General features: G+C 39.7%; 2 protein-coding genes, 1 long non-coding RNA gene and 10 other non-coding genes across 18 annotated transcripts in view; 1 reads left to right on the top strand and 12 right to left on the bottom strand.

Annotated features, from left to right (window-relative positions):
• Positions 1–2,409: 2,409 nt before the first annotated feature.
• On the bottom strand, positions 2,410–4,624 carry LOC131423647 (uncharacterized). Of its 2 annotated transcripts, XR_009225486.1 has the most exons (7): positions 4,345–4,624; positions 3,949–4,059; positions 3,717–3,764; positions 3,281–3,411; positions 2,977–2,999; positions 2,752–2,791; positions 2,410–2,575 (listed from the first exon to the last, which is right to left on the bottom strand). It is a non-coding gene; the product is annotated as an uncharacterized LOC131423647 (long non-coding RNA). The 2 variants fall into 2 exon arrangements; XR_009225485.1 differs by having other exon boundaries at positions 3,949–4,624.
• On the bottom strand, positions 2,640–2,717 carry LOC124083556 (small nucleolar RNA SNORD81). Its single transcript, XR_006848800.1, has one exon. It is a non-coding gene; the product is annotated as a small nucleolar RNA SNORD81 (small nucleolar RNA).
• Positions 2,857–2,934, bottom strand: LOC124083558 (small nucleolar RNA SNORD47). Its single transcript, XR_006848802.1, has one exon. It is a non-coding gene; the product is annotated as a small nucleolar RNA SNORD47 (small nucleolar RNA).
• On the bottom strand, positions 3,533–3,612 carry LOC124083561 (small nucleolar RNA snR60/Z15/Z230/Z193/J17). Its single transcript, XR_006848805.1, has one exon. It is a non-coding gene; the product is annotated as a small nucleolar RNA snR60/Z15/Z230/Z193/J17 (small nucleolar RNA).
• On the bottom strand, positions 3,830–3,911 carry LOC124083557 (small nucleolar RNA SNORD79). Its single transcript, XR_006848801.1, has one exon. It is a non-coding gene; the product is annotated as a small nucleolar RNA SNORD79 (small nucleolar RNA).
• On the bottom strand, positions 4,457–4,521 carry LOC124083565 (small nucleolar RNA SNORD78). The gene has a single exon (XR_006848808.1). It is a non-coding gene; the product is annotated as a small nucleolar RNA SNORD78 (small nucleolar RNA).
• Positions 4,625–4,738: 114 nt separating the features above from the next.
• LOC124083560 (small nucleolar RNA SNORD44) lies at positions 4,739–4,800 on the bottom strand. The gene has a single exon (XR_006848804.1). It is a non-coding gene; the product is annotated as a small nucleolar RNA SNORD44 (small nucleolar RNA).
• Positions 4,801–5,072: 272 nt separating this feature from the next.
• LOC124083563 (small nucleolar RNA SNORD77) lies at positions 5,073–5,139 on the bottom strand. Its single transcript, XR_006848807.1, has one exon. It is a non-coding gene; the product is annotated as a small nucleolar RNA SNORD77 (small nucleolar RNA).
• Positions 5,140–5,373: 234 nt separating this feature from the next.
• Positions 5,374–5,454, bottom strand: LOC124083555 (small nucleolar RNA SNORD24). The gene has a single exon (XR_006848799.1). It is a non-coding gene; the product is annotated as a small nucleolar RNA SNORD24 (small nucleolar RNA).
• Positions 5,455–5,499: 45 nt separating this feature from the next.
• LOC131423638 (uncharacterized) lies at positions 5,500–7,403 on the bottom strand. Its single transcript, XM_058574400.1, has 4 exons — positions 7,291–7,403; positions 6,512–7,047; positions 5,709–5,796; positions 5,500–5,530 (listed from the first exon to the last, which is right to left on the bottom strand). The coding sequence occupies exons 1-3, from the start codon at positions 7,401–7,403 to the stop codon at positions 5,777–5,779; spliced, it is 669 nt and encodes a 222-aa protein (XP_058430383.1). The 3' UTR covers positions 5,500–5,530; positions 5,709–5,776.
• Positions 5,608–5,670, bottom strand: LOC124083566 (small nucleolar RNA SNORD75). Its single transcript, XR_006848809.1, has one exon. It is a non-coding gene; the product is annotated as a small nucleolar RNA SNORD75 (small nucleolar RNA).
• LOC124083559 (small nucleolar RNA SNORD74) lies at positions 6,224–6,304 on the bottom strand. Its single transcript, XR_006848803.1, has one exon. It is a non-coding gene; the product is annotated as a small nucleolar RNA SNORD74 (small nucleolar RNA).
• The window catches only part of Zbtb37 (zinc finger and BTB domain containing 37), a 26,637-nt gene continuing 17,048 nt past the window's right edge, over positions 6,830–16,418 (top strand). For 3 of the 5 annotated variants that reach the window (XR_009225484.1, XR_009225482.1, XR_009225483.1), the window contains exons 1-4: positions 7,167–7,627; positions 8,630–9,586; positions 11,295–11,394; positions 11,941–12,036. Coding sequence is in view for 2 of the 5 variants with exons in the window: in XM_058574477.1 (XP_058430460.1) it covers positions 8,664–9,586; positions 11,295–11,394; positions 11,941–12,036 (1,119 nt within the window). In the remaining 3 variants the exon portion in view is untranslated. Of the gene's footprint in view, positions 6,938–7,166; positions 7,628–8,629; positions 9,587–11,294; positions 11,395–11,940; positions 12,037–16,418 lie in introns of those variants that run through there. The other 2 variants (XM_058574477.1, XM_058574478.1) reach the window with 2 other exon arrangements.

Below are 16,418 nucleotides of genomic sequence, written 5' to 3'. Positions count from 1 at the left end.
AGGAAATGTTACTATTTAAGACATCATCGTGGTAAGGTGATATTTGAAATTAAGCATTTTCTTTAAAAAAAATAAATGCATAAGTTTGGAATGCATAATAAGCTATAGACTGGGAACCAAGAGTATTTCAAATTCAGTCTCCTCAGCCTCCAAGAGAATTTAACTTCTTTTGTCCACTTCAGACATTCAGCCTTTGTTTTTTTGGGACTGGCTTACTTTGCTTAGCATGACATTCTCCAACTTAAATGGACTAGGGAGCTGAATAGATACTTCTCAGAAGATACACATTTGATCAACAAATATATGAAAAAATGTTCATCTCTAGCAATTGGAGAAATGCAAATCAAGAGATACTCTAACATTGACCTTGTTTGTCATCCAAGAGAACAGGAGTGACAGATGTACTCACCTCTTCTAGAAACTAGGTGCCCTGGCTAGACGTCATGTTTTGCTGAGGTAGGCAAGAAACATGGCACAGGAAAACATCATCGCAGCATAGTAACATCTTAGACACTTTGTAAAGAATCCACAATGGATCTTACCTCACAAAGCTGAGTTCACTAGGAACAAAATGCTACATATGCTTATGATAGCACTATAGATGATGGGCAAGTTTCTAGACCCAGGAAACAGTATTTGCAGCTTCATCTCACATACTGCTAATCTGACTGCCCATGGACAGGCTGATGTGGGAGACAAAAGAGCTACCAAAAAATGAGTGATCTACAGAATCATAGATAGCAAGCCATCAACTCTAGCAAGAAAGAGTCATCTATCTTAGATATGATCCACTTAGAGGAATCCAAGAAGACCAAGCCTACTCTTACATAATACTGTAGGTCTCCTCAAGACCCAACTAACTTTTGCATGGCCTTGACTATGCAGGCAAGTCTAGTAGGATTAACTCCAACAAGAGGGACAGAAAAACATGAGAGAAGTTCTCCCAGGCATACAGCTCATCTGTGAATGGGATGAGAACCAATGAGAAAGAAAGGAATGATTTGCACCCATTGTCCGCAAAGCATAGTGCGTAGTCTGTTATTGTGCATGTGATAAACAGAAATCGAGTATAACTATTTAGAAACCATTAAGACAATTTGACAAGGTAATTCTGTTGAATATCAGTAAAAAAGATAACTTTTAAAGAAAAAAAAACAGAATGGCAGTTATTGGTGCAACCAGTCTGGAAAGCAGTGGAGATACCTTAGGAAACTAAGGAACCACCATTTGACCCAACTATCTTACTCCTTGGTAGATACCCAAAAGACTTAAATCAGCACACTACAGTATCACAGCCATCAATGTTTATAGCAACTCAATTCATAGTAGGTAAACTGGAAGCAACCAAGATACCCTTAAACAGATGGTAATGGGGTATATATACACACAATGGATCATTACTCAACATTGAAAATAATTGGATGGAGTTGGAAACATCGGACCTTAATTTTTAGTTGACTGGTGCAGAGGAGCAAACCCAGTGCCTCACTCATCCCAAAGGCACTACTGCTGAGCCCCAGCCCCCTCACCTTTTTCTTGTAACATTTTATAAAAATGTTAGGTGGGACATCTGAGCAACTGCAGATACATATCGTATGTATCATATTTCTATGACTAATGATCAAGTCTCAAGACATGCCTTGCAAATTCCTATCATTTGGCCAAGCTTCTCAGTTCCATGCAGTCACACATTGGGTTTGTTTTTTTAAGTATTGAGTTACACCATGGAGAAAGGATAAATTTAAACTGTCCTGAAAACCTGTAAGATGAATGTGGTAGAAACAGGGCCATTCTGCTTAGCACACAACCAAGTTTGTAGCCACCCATTATGACAAAAATAACTTATGAAATGCTAATAGATTTCTTCAGGAAATTTAGGGAGTTAACTGGCAATCCACACTGACTCCCGATTTGCAGTTAGGCAAAAAAATATAAGGCAAATGCTCCACTGAGAAGTACCAATAACTCTAATGTTATCCATCCTACAGGGTATACCACTTTTGACATAACCATTTATGTCTCTTGTCCAAAATATTCGGCTGACAGGTATTTCATTGACATATTACTTTGAGTAAATCTCAAAAAACATTTTTCTTTGGGAGGTTTCACCAAGCAGTGATAATCCAAATTTGATATTTCCCTTAGTCTTAAGTTCTCTCCATGACTTGAGATTTTTATTGTCTTTCAGGTACTTTAAAAAGCACTGACCCAGTCTTTCAGCCCCATAATGAATCCCTCAAATATATGGCTCATCCTGAGCAGATCTTATTTCTGTTGGCATTAAATATGGCATTTCAAGCAGAAAACAACCTTTAAGACACCCAATACCAGTGTATTGCCTACACTGATAAAGAAGTCTTCATGACTTGTACAGGCTCTATTTCAACTCAAAATGACAGAGCACTAAAATTTTCCTTAGTGACTTTTATTAGGCACCTTTATTCCCTTCCCCATCATGCTTGAAATATACTTCATAGGTTCAACCCGCAGCCCAAAACTAGACTCAGATCTCTTCAGAAACTTAAAGTGATGACATATTCAATCTTCTATCCCAAAAGAGCATCCATCCAGCTACCTGCAACAAAAAACACTTTTTAGCCACATTTCCAGATTACAACTTAAATGGTACTTGGGGAACACAGAATATCAGATCTTTTTACTGTCATCAAGTGATCAGTGAGAGAGTTCAAGTTGGGGTGAGATCATCATGTATTCAGAATAGTAATTAGTGCTGATAGTTTCAATACTTACCTAAAGGTTAAGTGATATCCCTGCAGCTGCCACAAAAGCCCTAAAACAGAAAAGTCCATATTAATCATGGCAAAAAAATGTTACAGGATGCTTTTTAGGTGTAGTAACCTCAGAATCAAAAATGGAACGGTTTTGAAAGTGATATCATTACATTCATTTGGCAGAATCATTACATCACTGGTTACATACTAAAATATGTAATATATGTACTAAATCTTGACATACCTAGATCTCAGGATGCAGCAAACCTGTTAAAGAAAACAAGTATACACTTGAAATTTATCGTACTTTATGGTGGAGAACATAGATTAGCTTTCATGAAGCCCAGGGTTCAATCCCCAGCATCCCAAAGTAAATGGTAAAGGTCCTACTCTCTTTCATTTTAGTGGCATATTTTCATCTTTAAAAAAATAGCTAGCTAAGCACTCATTTGGGGCAAGTGAAGTAATTTTTTAAAAAGTATTTATGTTTTAGTTAAGCTAAGTAATTTTGAGTATGTAATAAAATTATCCTAAGTTTTGGTACTAACCTCCCCAATCATGAATTCAAGAGTTCTCATTATTGCTTCTCCTGGCCACTATCTCCTGGGCTCATGAGATGGTCATCCCTCAGGATAGTGTAGATAGGAGGATCATAGACACACCTTGTCCAGCTTCACTCCTGGCATTAATGGAAAATACAGGGTAGGATCTGAAACAGTCATTGTAGTACCAAGTCCATAAAAATTTTGTATGGGGACAATAAAAGGTCATTTTTAACAGAATGAGTTGGATTGTTGAGCCAGATACATCAGATAGGAGCGAAAGACATGATTGCTCATCAGTGAAAATCTGCTGAACTATGTTATCATCATTGTATCGGCTTTGAGAACATCTAGTCTATATCCAGCTTGAGGCCTGAGGTGCCCACCTAGTATATGCAAGGCCTTAGTTCACCCCTTAATTAAAATCTTGAGACTGATGTACCTTTGCTTAAAACTTCTTGCCACTGCTTCCCAAGCTGAGTCTGTGTACCTGCAGGAATTTAGTCTAACTTAGCAATAGGTTTTTAACAAAGATATTTCTAAATATTTTCCAACTACTGTTTCAGTTTAACGTTAATCTTCATTCTCTGTCAGAGAGATTCCCATCTGTTTCAACTTTAAGTCATCATTAACAGCACCTTACACAATAAGTATGTAAGATAAATGATACATACCTTTAAATAGTTTCAGGGCTGGGGTTGTGACTCAGTGGTTGCACGCTTGCCTGGCATGCATGAGGCACTGTGTTCGATTCTCAGCACCACATAATAAAGGTCCATCAACAACTTTAAAATATTAAAAAAAACAGGTCTCCAATCTGTAAAGTTATTGCTTTAGAAACTTCTTCCCAACAGTTTCATACTAACTTTGAAAACAGTTATTTACCTTATTTACAAATACTTGCAACCCTTATTCAATTGTTAAATCTACTTTATATATAGTAAAGTTATTTCTGGTCTACTGGTTTAACAAGAAATAATCCTTAGACTTAACAATTCATTAGTAAAATTATGTTTCAAAACTATAAACCTAAGACATCAGGAACTAAAAAATTGTTTTTGTGGTCTTACCCAATCATGCTATCCAGATCAAAATGTGTTTCCAGGAACTACAAATGAAAGTATGAGGAACTTTGTTAGTATGCTAAATGTCATCAATTCTCTTCAAACTGTATGTCTTGGGTTCTTCAGCATAAAACTTGTCTACATGCTCATTTCAGGTCAGACATTTGAACAACATCATTACACAAACCCCATTTGGAGCATGCTCAAATATGCCAAGTTTTCATTCACTTTTAAATTATGCAACAGGCATGCAGTTTATTGGCATTCTCAGGTAATGCTTTCCAATACTTACTAGAAAAATAAAGCAGATCCAAAGAAATCATCCTCCACCTAATGAATAAGGGTGACTTTAGAATAGCCAAATATGAAATTTCTCCCAGCCCAAACCAACAATGCCCGAAATCAGTTAGAGCTAATTAAAAACTTCACGTTCAGTCAGTTATCTTCTTATCATCATCCAGGCCACACTGACCTCACAGAAATGGTAACAGGCAAGATACTGGCATTTAATGAATTTAGCCCTCATGCTTGAGTGCTTACTACAAAAAAATGCAATCCAAAAACGCCATCTTTTTTGCCCAGCTACCTATGTTTAGTGGAATGCTTTACTCACCATTTCTACTTCTGGTTTTCTATCTAGTGCCTAAAAAAAAAATATATAAAAAAATTTTAGATCTTAAAGTTGCTAATTGCCATATTGCTTATGCTGATTAACAGCCATGAACAACAATCCCAGATACATCAGAAAAGGTAAATTTCTTCATGCCTTAAATCTGCTGAACTATGCAACCATCACAGTATCTGCCTCTTCCGCCTGCCCCCAGAAGTTTGATTTAGGAATTAGAGCAGATCACATCTACAAAGGGGGAAATGCTAATAAGATTGTTTTGTCTACTTTCAATTTTAAATAATGCATGAGTATATAAATGTTTCTAACCTTGCGTCCATTGCTGGAGAGGCTCTTTTTTACCTGGGAAAAAACAATTTCATGTTACCAAGGTGCAATCTCTACAGTCCCCAAATAACTATTTTGTGTGCCTCAGTTAAAATAATGGTGGTTTAGTCTATCGTCATTCCTGCAGTCAAGAGTAGCAAATAAATGTCATCATTGTAGCACATTAAGCAATTAATCTAAATCCCTTATGAGGAAATTTCAGTATCTTACCTTGGCATTCATTCCTTTGGCATGTAACTAGAAAACAAACAATACAAACAATGAGAAACATCCTTTGGTGAATTAAAAATCAGATTACATGTTCAAAATATTAAAGCCTCAGAATGAAATTTTTCAGAAATCCCTTCTGTCCACTACTCTTTACACCATCATAGGCTTAATATAAAAGCTATCTCTATGAATATTTCATTCTTACCTGCATGCAAGATGCCATCCGGGGCCACACTGCAGCTACTTCGGAATGCTGAAGCAAGTAGATACAGTTTAGGGGACACCCTGCGTCTCTAAACAGAAAAACATTTGGAGATGTGACTCCTGGGTTCAATTTCCAGTGTCCACACAAAATAACCCACATTACATACCTACCCCATACCATTTCTAATACGTTAGACCTTAAATTCTTTCGTTCCATTTAAGTTAATATTTTACATTTGTTACTATCTAATACCGATAGTTCATACCACCATAGGCTTAAGTAAATGATGCACTTCATGTTGCGAAATAACAATGCAACTAAAAACCACTGATAAAATCGTGAATACATATGAATATGCAAGCAAGAAATACACTGTTATGCACCAAAAATGGTGCACTGCGGAATCCAGCCACCTAAAAGAACCACGTGGGCTCTTCTGTCCTTCCCTCAGATCGAGCCGCTCCAGGCTGGGAGCGCCATTACTGGAACAAAGGCCTACTCTGGCGACTCGGCGCCGGCCGCCTTCAGAGCCGTTGGCATTCTTCAACACTCTTCAGATGTCCCTACCAACTAAGGCTTCATCACAGGCAGGGCACTCGAGCCGGGTCTTCCTCATAGTTTAAGCCCCAAAATCCCAACGCTATCTAGGTCGCGCGGGCTCCCAACACGCCATCTCCCCCTCCGCCTAGAGAGGCCTGCAAATGCGCGCCTTAGGCCTAGCAAAGCAACCCGTTCGGGAAGGACAAAACGCCTAAGAGTTCCAAGAGCTGACCGCTTTCAACCACCGCAAAGCAGCAACCTACCTACTCCCGACCAGACTCGCAGCACAGAAAGACCAATATGGCGCCCGAACTCCAGTATAAGAGCGTTCTTCTTCGTGACGTCACAACGCCCGCCCCGCCCCTCGCCGCCGCTGCTTCGCCCCGCACCCTCTCTAAGCCACCTCCCTTCCTCCAGCCCCACCTCCCGCCCGCTCCCGAGGCCCCGCCCGACATCGTAATTTGGGGCGGGGACACGACCGCTCACGTGACGCTGGGATCCGCCCTCCTCCTCGCCCGGGAGGAAATGCTGAGAGGGGAGGGGGCGCGAACGGAAAGCGCTGGGGGAGGGGGACGGTGTAAGGGTGAGCGATTTCCTTCCGGCACGTCGCCCGCTCCGGGGGAGGGGGCGGGGGGTTTCACTTCCGGGACGGTGTTCCGGCCCATTCCGGCCCATTTCCACCCCCGGAGGTAGGTGCTGCTCCTCTACTGGGCTCGAGACCCGTTCCCCGGCCCCGCCGCCCTGCCCCGTGGCCGCCCCGCCCGTCTGCGCCGCAGCCCGCTCCCGCGACGCCCAGGCGCTTCCCCGCACCGCCCCTCACGGCACCGGCGACCTTCCGCCCCTTTGGCCCTGAGCCGGGCCGAGCCACAGACCCGCCCTCTCGCGGGGCCCCTCCCTCAAGACCCCGGGTGGGCGGCCCCCTCCCCCGGGCCGCCGGGACACACCCAGATGCACACACCCACCTCCGGCCGCTCCCCGCCCGCGACGCACCGCCTGGACCCGGGCCCGGGGCGCCGCCCCCTTCCCAGTGCTCTGCCCTCACCTTTGCGCCCGCTCCTCGTTCCTCCGTGACATGTCGCCCCTCAGCCAGTTCCGTTTCCCCACGCTTCCTAACGCAGACGAAAGCCGCTCAAGTTCCAGAGTGGCCAACCCCATGGCGATCCCGATTCTCCCTCTTTCAGCTCTCACTCCTCCAGTGCCGACGGTAGAGAAAGACTTTACTCCAGGTCTTCCTCCTCACTGGGGAATTGCCGGAAAGAGCAAACAAAAAAGGCGCTGGTGTAGGCTCCAAAATAAACACATCTGAATTCATGATGGCATCGACAGAGGCTCTTATTGGATTAAAAGTTTCAAAACAAACAATAACGCTTTGGAAAAAGGTCAGATTGGCTAAAGTTGGTTCTTGAAAGCAGTGTGTACACTTCCCTGTTTACTGTTAAATGTGTTGTCAATGCGGGGCAATGCTGTGAGCTTCTTAGGATAAGTTCCTGCAGTTTCAAGGCATATGCAACTATGAATATAAAACTTTAGATAAGTGGAGGTGCACTGGACTTAAAGCATTGTCTTCCTTATGGGATTTCTGCAAACTGTACTCTATAAACTATTAAAAACAATTGGATGCAGTCGCATTCTTTCAATGTATTTGTAAATGTTCTATTGTTACCAGCTCTAGGGAAGTAAATTTCAGGATCAAAGTATCATCACCACTCTGAAATTCCCAACCTCGAATTCGAATAGTGGCAGATTTCATGACCTTTCCTAACTTTGAGAACTGAACTTTGAAGTTCTCTGTGTTTTGATCTGATTCCTGACACAGCTGCAGAATTTTTCTTAATGTAGGGTTTGCCTCAGAGTGCCATATCCAAAGGCTTACTGTGGGAGCTCTGACTTCTAAACTTAAAAATTGGCCTGCATTCATATGGGATATTAGTCACTTTACAAAGTAATAAGCATAACTCAAGCAGCATGTTTTAAAACTTTAAGAGGTATATCCAGTCAATCTATCTGTGTGTAGATACATTTATTCAAAAAGCTTTCCTCCTTCAAAGTTGTAATGTTGTCATAGGATTTTATATTCAGTCTGCAAATACATTGCCATTAACGTCCCTCCTCCCTTTTGTCAAACTTCTGTTTTGCTGTTGTATAAAGAAAGCATGATCATAGTTTGAATTTTTAGGAGTCTAAAGATTGCTTTTTTGATGTTAACTATCTTGCTGTGAAACAGACTAAAAAACCTGTAGGTAATATGATTTCCATATCTCAACATCAGGTATCTCTTTGTACTTGGAGATTTTACCAAATGATATTTTTAAGTATGTTTGAACTAAAAAGCATCAGGGTAATAAAATTATGATTAATGAGAACATGGTTTCTTTCAGCAGGGTTGAATGCCTGCCTGCACCTTCAGGCACGACCATGGAGAAAGGTGGGAACATACAATTGGAGATCCCTGACTTCAGCAACTCAGTCCTCAGCCATCTAAATCAACTGCGCATGCAGGGCCGTCTCTGTGATATTGTGGTCAATGTGCAAGGACAAGCTTTTCGGGCTCATAAAGTGGTACTGGCGGCCAGCTCCCCCTATTTCCGGGATCATATGTCCTTGAATGAAATGAGTACTGTCTCCATTTCAGTCATCAAGAACCCTACTGTTTTTGAACAGCTTCTTTCTTTCTGTTACACGGGGCGGATATGCCTGCAGCTGGCAGATATCATCAGCTACCTAACAGCTGCCAGTTTTCTGCAAATGCAGCATATTATAGACAAATGTACACAGATCCTAGAGGGTATTCATTTCAAAATTAATGTGGCTGAGGTTGAAGCAGAATTAAGTCAAACAAGGACAAAGCATCAAGATAGGCCTCCTGAGTCTCACAGGGTTACACCAAATCTAAACCGCTCCCTTAGCCCACGACATAATACCCCAAAGGGAAACCGGCGAGGGCAGGTCAGTGCTGTGCTAGATATCAGAGAGCTAAGTCCCCCTGAGGAGTCCACCAGCCCTCAGATAATTGAACAGAGTTCTGATGTAGAAAGCCGGGAGCCCATTCTTCGAATCAACCGAGCAGGACAGTGGTATGTGGAGACAGGAGTAGCAGACCGGGGTGGCCGGAGTGATGATGAAGTTAGGGTTCTTGGAGCAGTGCACATCAAAACTGAAAATCTCGAGGAGTGGCTTGGGCCTGAGAATCAGCCTTCTGGAGAAGATGGGAGTAGTGCAGAGGAAGTCACAGCCATGGTAATTGACACCACAGGCCATGGTTCTGTAGGACAGGAGAGTTACACCTTAGGGTCTTCAGGAGCCAAGGTGGCTCGGCCAACAAGCAGTGAAGTTGACAGGTAAGTTCTGAGTTTTTTTCCCTTCTAATGGCTCTTGTAGACATCACTAAGAGGGTCCTCTGTGTGGTACAGACATGTTTACCACATGTACTTAGCCAGAATAAGTTGATGTTGGGGATTTGAGGTGTCCAAAAGACCTGTATCCTTATTTTTTTAAAAGCAGGAAGCTCCTAGTCATGATGTATTCACAATGCTGTGAGAACTAGGGTAAAGTTAGACACCTACATGAATCAACATCCGCAGCCACACTAGGATCAGTCATTGCCAGGGCTTTCTCAGGATTCCCGGCAAGGAACTGATCATCAGTTGGGAACCTGGCAGCATTGCCCTTCCTTGGTTATCACACAGGTATGTGCCTTGGGGAGTTAAACTTTCCTTTGTGGCACTATATGCTTTTCTTTGCGCCCACCTAACAAACTAGAAGAAGTGTGGTATCATCAGTGATTGTTTGTTTCACATTAGTGTCAACATAGTACACTGAATCCAAAGAAAAGCTTTTTGGTTATTCTTCATTCTTATTTTCATTTGTCATTTGGTGGTCTCTTATCTGTTCTCTGTCAAAGATGAATGCTGCTACTGCAGACCTGAGACTGTCCTTTTTCACCAGTGGTACTGTGCCCTGTGCCTCACTTCTGTCTTCCTAATACATCAAATTTTTTAGAACATTTATCTTTGATGGAAATAGCACTAATTTTAATCTAAGCCAATTGAAACAAAGAAATAATTTATATTGTAATATTTGTTCTTTCTCCTCTTAAAAGTAAATAAAAATTAGCCAGGCATGGTGGTGCACATCTGTAACCCCAACAACTAAGAAGGCTGTGGGGCAGGAGGATTACAAGTTCAAAGCCAGCCTCAGCAACTTAGCAAGACCCTGTCTCAAATTGAAAAAAAAAAAAAAAAGATGGGCTGGGGATGTGGCTCGGTGGGTAAATGCCACTGGGTTCAATCCCTGGTGCCAAAAATTTAATTAATTAATTAATTAATTAAAATTGAGCGATGAAAACTAAGGATACCATTTCTTTGGCATATAGCTGATCTTTAGAGACACTACTGTTTCACACATTCAGATACTACACTGTATCTACTTAAGGTGGTTTTGATTTAAGTACTTAACTATTAAGTGTGCCTTTAATAGTTAAAATATTCTCGAGGGCTGGGGTAGTAACTCAGTGGTAGAATGCTTGCCTAGCACATGTGAGGCCCTGGTATTATGTCCATCTATAACTAAAAAATAGATATTAAAAATATATATGTATATATATTTTTGAACATTCAACTTATTGGTCCCAATGTTAGCACTGTATTTTCCTATGTTAGAACTTCAACAAAAATATCAATTTAAATGCAAGGATTGTATTTTCTATGATGTATGTCAACAGTCTGAAATACTTAACAGGTTATAATGGGGTCTAGGGGAAAAAACAACCAAAAACCCAATGTTACAGAACCATTTTTTATTTATTCTTTTACCCCTTTTCCAGTACTTATGCAGGGGTAGAAAGCTTATATTTAGCTATAGTTTCACCAGCTCATAGGATTTACTATGCATTTTGTACTTTTTTAAATTTACTAGGACAGACCTTTTTACCTTATTTCAAACCAGGTTATATATTGACTGTGAAAGTATTTTTCAGTCATCAGTTGCTTGGTTGTCCCTTCCTCAGCCACTACTTTTCTATAGTACCTTTATGCTCCTCTCCAACAGATTCAGCCCCTCCGGCAGTGTTGTCCCCTTGGCTGAGAGACACAGAGCCCGAAGTGAGTCTCCTGGGAGAGTGGATGAGCCCAAGCAGCCAAGCTCCCAGGTATGTTGTTGTGGGCTTACAGCTGCTGTATAACTGGAGGAATTACCAACTGACTGAACAGAATTTAATGAATGAAAGGAAAGATATAGTGGCCTTGCTGAAGAAATATTTGATTACTTTATTCTTGTTTATGAGCTTGCCAGAAATACATTTTTGGCATCAATATTGTTTGGGAAGTAGAAAAAAAAAATAAAAAAATAACAAGATTGTGATACTCTTTCCTGATTGTAGGGGCCATTCTCTATTCCTGACAGTAAAATTAACTGCTGAAAACTACATGCAGGTAATTTAGGCCCCAGAAGAGAAAGTGTATGATTTTGTATGTGTGAGAGTATGACACCAAGCACAGTAACTAATTTATAATGGTATGTATGTATAAACAGATTGCTTATACAATTCAGATGTGTGCTGTTTTGTATGCATGTATTTTTTTTATTTATTCTCTTCCTGAATTTTTTTTTTTAAACTTTGTATTAAGGATTGAACCTAGGGATACTTTAGCAATGAGCTATGTCCCAGCCCTTTTTATTTTCTGTTTTGAGACAGGATCTCACTGTGTTGCTGAGGGTCTCGCTAAGTTGCCAAGACTGGCCTCGAACTTGCAATTCTCCTGCCTCAGCCTCCGAGTTGCTGGGATTACAGGTGTGCACCACTGTACCCAGCTTCCTGCATCTTTTATTAGACTACAGTGTTCTAAAAAGAACAGGAATATCTTCTCTTTTCTTTAGCAACTAGTATAAGAAGTTAATCAATTAATTTTGTTTTTTCTCAAGAATTTCTATAATTGAAGATTGAGCTTTTAGAAAGTGGTAACTCACCAAGTAGAACACAGTAAATTAGATACTTTTGCCTTTTAAAAGAAAGCACTCGGAGCCTGGTTTCGAGCCTCAGTGCCACATAAAAATAAATAAATAAAATAAAGGCATTGTGTCCAATTACACCTAAAAAATAAATTTGAAAAAGAAAAAGCACTAATAGATTAAGATTAAGATTGCATGGATAATTTTTTTAACCTCTACATTATACTTGTATCTTGTTAGCTAAACCACTGGATGTTTATGGTATACACGGTAAAGTAGTAACAGACATTGTTACAAATTGTGATTTTTTTTTTTTTATAAGATTTTAGAGAAAATGTCAGGAGCTTGGAGGAAAAGTAGTTTATTCTCATAATTGGGGCCCTTTTTTTCATCTGTCAAATATGGTATGATAACCATGCAAAGATAACTGGTTAAACATATAAATACAGTAATGAGATAATCTTAGAAGGTTAATGAGGGCAGAGATAAGACAGACCAGTGAATTTAAAAAAAATTATATATATATATATATATATATATATATGTATGTATACATACATACACACACACACATATGATGTATATAGACTTCAGTAACATTTTTATGGGAATAGATGTACTTAACAGGCTGTAATTAAAATCAGTATCCACTTAAGGAAAGTGAATTAACTTTGTTTTTGTTATTTGTTTTCGTGTTTTTTGTTTCATTCTGTTTTTCTTTTTCTATTTTGAGGGGGAGAGGGTGCGGCAGAGGCAGTACCAGGGATTGAACTCAGGCACACTCAACACTGAGCGACATCCCCAGCCCTATTTTAGAGATAGGGTCTCACTCAGTTGCTTAGTGCCTTGAGATTGCTGAGGCTAGCTTTGAACGCATGATCCTCCTGCTTCAGCCTCCCATCCTCCTGCCTCAGCCTCCTGAGCCTCTAGGATTACAGGTGTGTGCCACCACACCTGGCTTTTGTTTTGTTTTGTTTTGTTTTTCTTCTTCTTTAATGAGGTGTCTCACTATGTTGCCCAGGCTGGCATCAAACTCCTGAATTTAGATAATCCTTCAGCCTCAGCCTCCCAAGTAGATGGGTCTATAGACACATACTACCACCCTGCCCAGCTATAAATGCAGTTTTTGAAGAAGTTGGGAAGAAGTAATTTACTCTTGTAGATAGGATAGGGATAAGAATTGGAATTCTCAAATTGTTTAGCTGGCTGAAACAAAAGGTATAAGCTATTAAGGAATGGAAAATAAGCAGTACTGTCTGGAGATGATATTAAGGGGTGATATATATGCCTAAACACGTATGAAAGTGTATTGACTCTGCTCTGCAGTTTACCCTGCTGCAGAGGACCAAAGCAGGGCAGGGATTTACATTATAAGAACCTCATTTTATTTTATTTCTTTTTTTTTTTTTTTTTTTTTTTGTACTGGGAATTCAACCCAGGAGCACTTTACTATGGAGCTATGTCCCCAGCCTTTTTATTTTTTATTTCAAAATAGGGTCTTGCCAAGACAGCCAGGCTGACCTCAAACTTGTGATCCTTCTTCCTGCCTCAGCCTCCTGAGAGCTGGGGCTAGAGTTATGCACCAGTGCATCTGGCATTGAGGACAAATTTTGATAGACTTGAAGCACTTCTTGATTATAGGGTGAATAAACTATAAGAGACTACTGAAGTCATTCCTTTATTCAGAAACCTTCTGCAGCTTTTTCTTTTTTCTGCCATGTGAAAGTTAAAAATATTCGACCTAATTTTCCTTTTATTTATTTATTTATTTTTTTAATACCAGGGATTGAACTCAGGGATACTTGACCGCAGAGCCACATCCCCAGCCCTTTTTAAATATTTTGTTTTGAGACAGGTCTCACTGAGTTGCTTAGGGCCTCCTAAGTTGCTGAGGCTGGCTTTGAACTTGTGATCCTCATGCCTCAGCCTCTTGAGCCTCTGTAATAACAGACATGTGCCACCATGCCTGACCTTGACCTAATTTTCTACATAATTTATAATGTTTTTAACCCAATGTTTCCCATCACTCATCAGCATTCACTGTCCATCTCAAAAGATCACTTTCTCCATGTGTCACAAGCCCATCATATTATTTCTCTCACTGTGTATCTGATACCCCTCATTCTTCCTGGGTCCTCGTGGAGCTCATCTGCTAGTTCTATGTGCCCTAATTAGCCTTGTCTTTTTTTGTTCGTGCTTAAACCACTATTACAGCATTTACAATAATATTGCAGCTTTACTACAGTAGCCTTTTAAATGAGATTGATCATAATGAATGATTTTTGTGATCATAGCTCATCCATATTTACTAAAATACATTACCTTCTGCATGTGGACAATACTTCTTAATGTTAGGAAGGATATTTATGGAATCACACCCTCAAGATTATAAATAATATGAATTTGGGCTGGGGATGTGGCTCAAGCGGTAGCTCGCTTGCCTGGCATGCGTGTGGCCCAGGTTTGATCCTCAGCACCACATACAAACAAAGATGTTGTGTCTGCCAAGAACTAGAAAATAAATATTTTTTAAAAAAATTCTTTCAAAAAATAAATAAATAATATGAATTTGAAGTTGGTCAGGTGCCACTGAGCAGGGAGGAAACAGGTCAGGAAAAACTTTATTTCATATATATGTTTATGTAATATTTAATGATAACTAATAGTTACAATAAGCACATTAGTGTATAAACCCATTCAGTGCTCAAAGCAGCATGTGAGGGAGATGGTTATTATTATATTCATTTGGGAAATGAGCAAACTGAGGAATAGAATAGTTAAATTTAACTTATTTAAGGTGAAATAATAAATGGAACTTGAATTTGAATCCATGTTCCAGCACCCTTAATTATATGTAATATTATGCATTCAAGATATTTAAGAGTAGCTGGGTGTGGTGGCCAGCATCTATTGTCCCAGTTATGCAGGAAGCTAACTGAGGAGCATTGCTTGAGTCTGGGGCAACATAGTGAGACCCTGCCAAAAAATAAATAAGCAAAATTTAAAAATATATTTTAGGGTATTATTATGTTTGATTCTCATGAGAATCCCTAAAAGTTGGCAACACTTAAAATAGCCTTTTCATTTTGTGAATGGGAGGACTAGCTTAGGGAAGTTATCCTGTGCTTTGTCCTTGATCACCTAAGACTTTTTAGTGGGATAATTCATCCTTCTTTATGTGATTTTCATTTTGATTATCTAGAGAAATAAAGCAGAAAGAAATGTTATATAAAATGAATCAGAAATAAACTTCAGTCTTTCTCTTCAACCCTTGATTTAACATGCTGCTTCCCAAATCTGTTTCTTAACAAATCTGCCTCTGTTCAAAATGCTTTATAAAAAAAGCACTGTCAGCTAACATGAAGAAAGAGACAAAACAAAAACTCAGGAGAGTTGGTCTGGAGCTGTAGCTCAGAGGTAGAGAGCACTTGCCTAGGACATGTGAGGCACAGAGTTCAATCCTCAGCACCACATAAAAATAAATTAAATAAAATAAACGTATTGTGTCCATCTACCAAAAAAAAAAAGCTTGAGATTGATAGATTAATTGCTAACTAGGTAGACTTTCTCTAGTTAATCCAGAGTCAGCTTTGACATTTTATCCTCTTTTTCCTTGGTACTTCAGCCTCTGCTATACATATGTCATTCCTTCCAACATATTTTTTTTAATTTTTTTTAATACAATAACTTAGAAGTCATAGGCTAAAAAAGTCAGTAGGTAATTTCTTTTCTTTTTAGTAGTAGATAAACACAATACCTTTATTTATTTGTTTATTTATTTATTTATTTTTATGTGGTGCTGAAGTGCTAGGTAAGCACTTTACCACTGAGCCACAACCATAGCCCCTCAGTAAGTAATTTCTGAGTAGTGAGATTTTAATACAGAATTTTTGAACCAAAAAGCATTTATAAATCTAAAATTTTAAGTAATTCTCAAAAGGAATATATTCCTTCTCCCTCCCAGCTTTCAGATAGGAGAAACCTCACTCTGAAATCAGATAAACTTTGAGTAATTTTTTATTTTCTTTTTGTTTTGTTTTGCAGTAATGAGGATTAAACCCTGGGGTGCTCTACCACTGAACTACATCATGATCCCTCTTTATTTTGTTTTGAAACAGGGTCTCACTAAGATATCAAGACTGGCTTCCAACTTGTAATTCTACTGTCTCAGCCTCCTCGGTAACTTGGATTACAGACATGCACCACCATGCCCAGTTTGAGGAG

This window comes from Marmota monax, unplaced genomic scaffold (assembly GCF_021218885.2).
Source record: "Marmota monax isolate L192 unplaced genomic scaffold, Marmota_monax_Labrador192_F-V1.1 WCK01_AAM20220418_F8-fsc00055, whole genome shotgun sequence".
Classification (NCBI taxonomy): domain Eukaryota; kingdom Metazoa; phylum Chordata; class Mammalia; order Rodentia; family Sciuridae; genus Marmota; species Marmota monax.
Note: the sequence above shows the minus strand (reverse complement) of the source record. Positions and strands in the feature narration are given on the sequence as shown.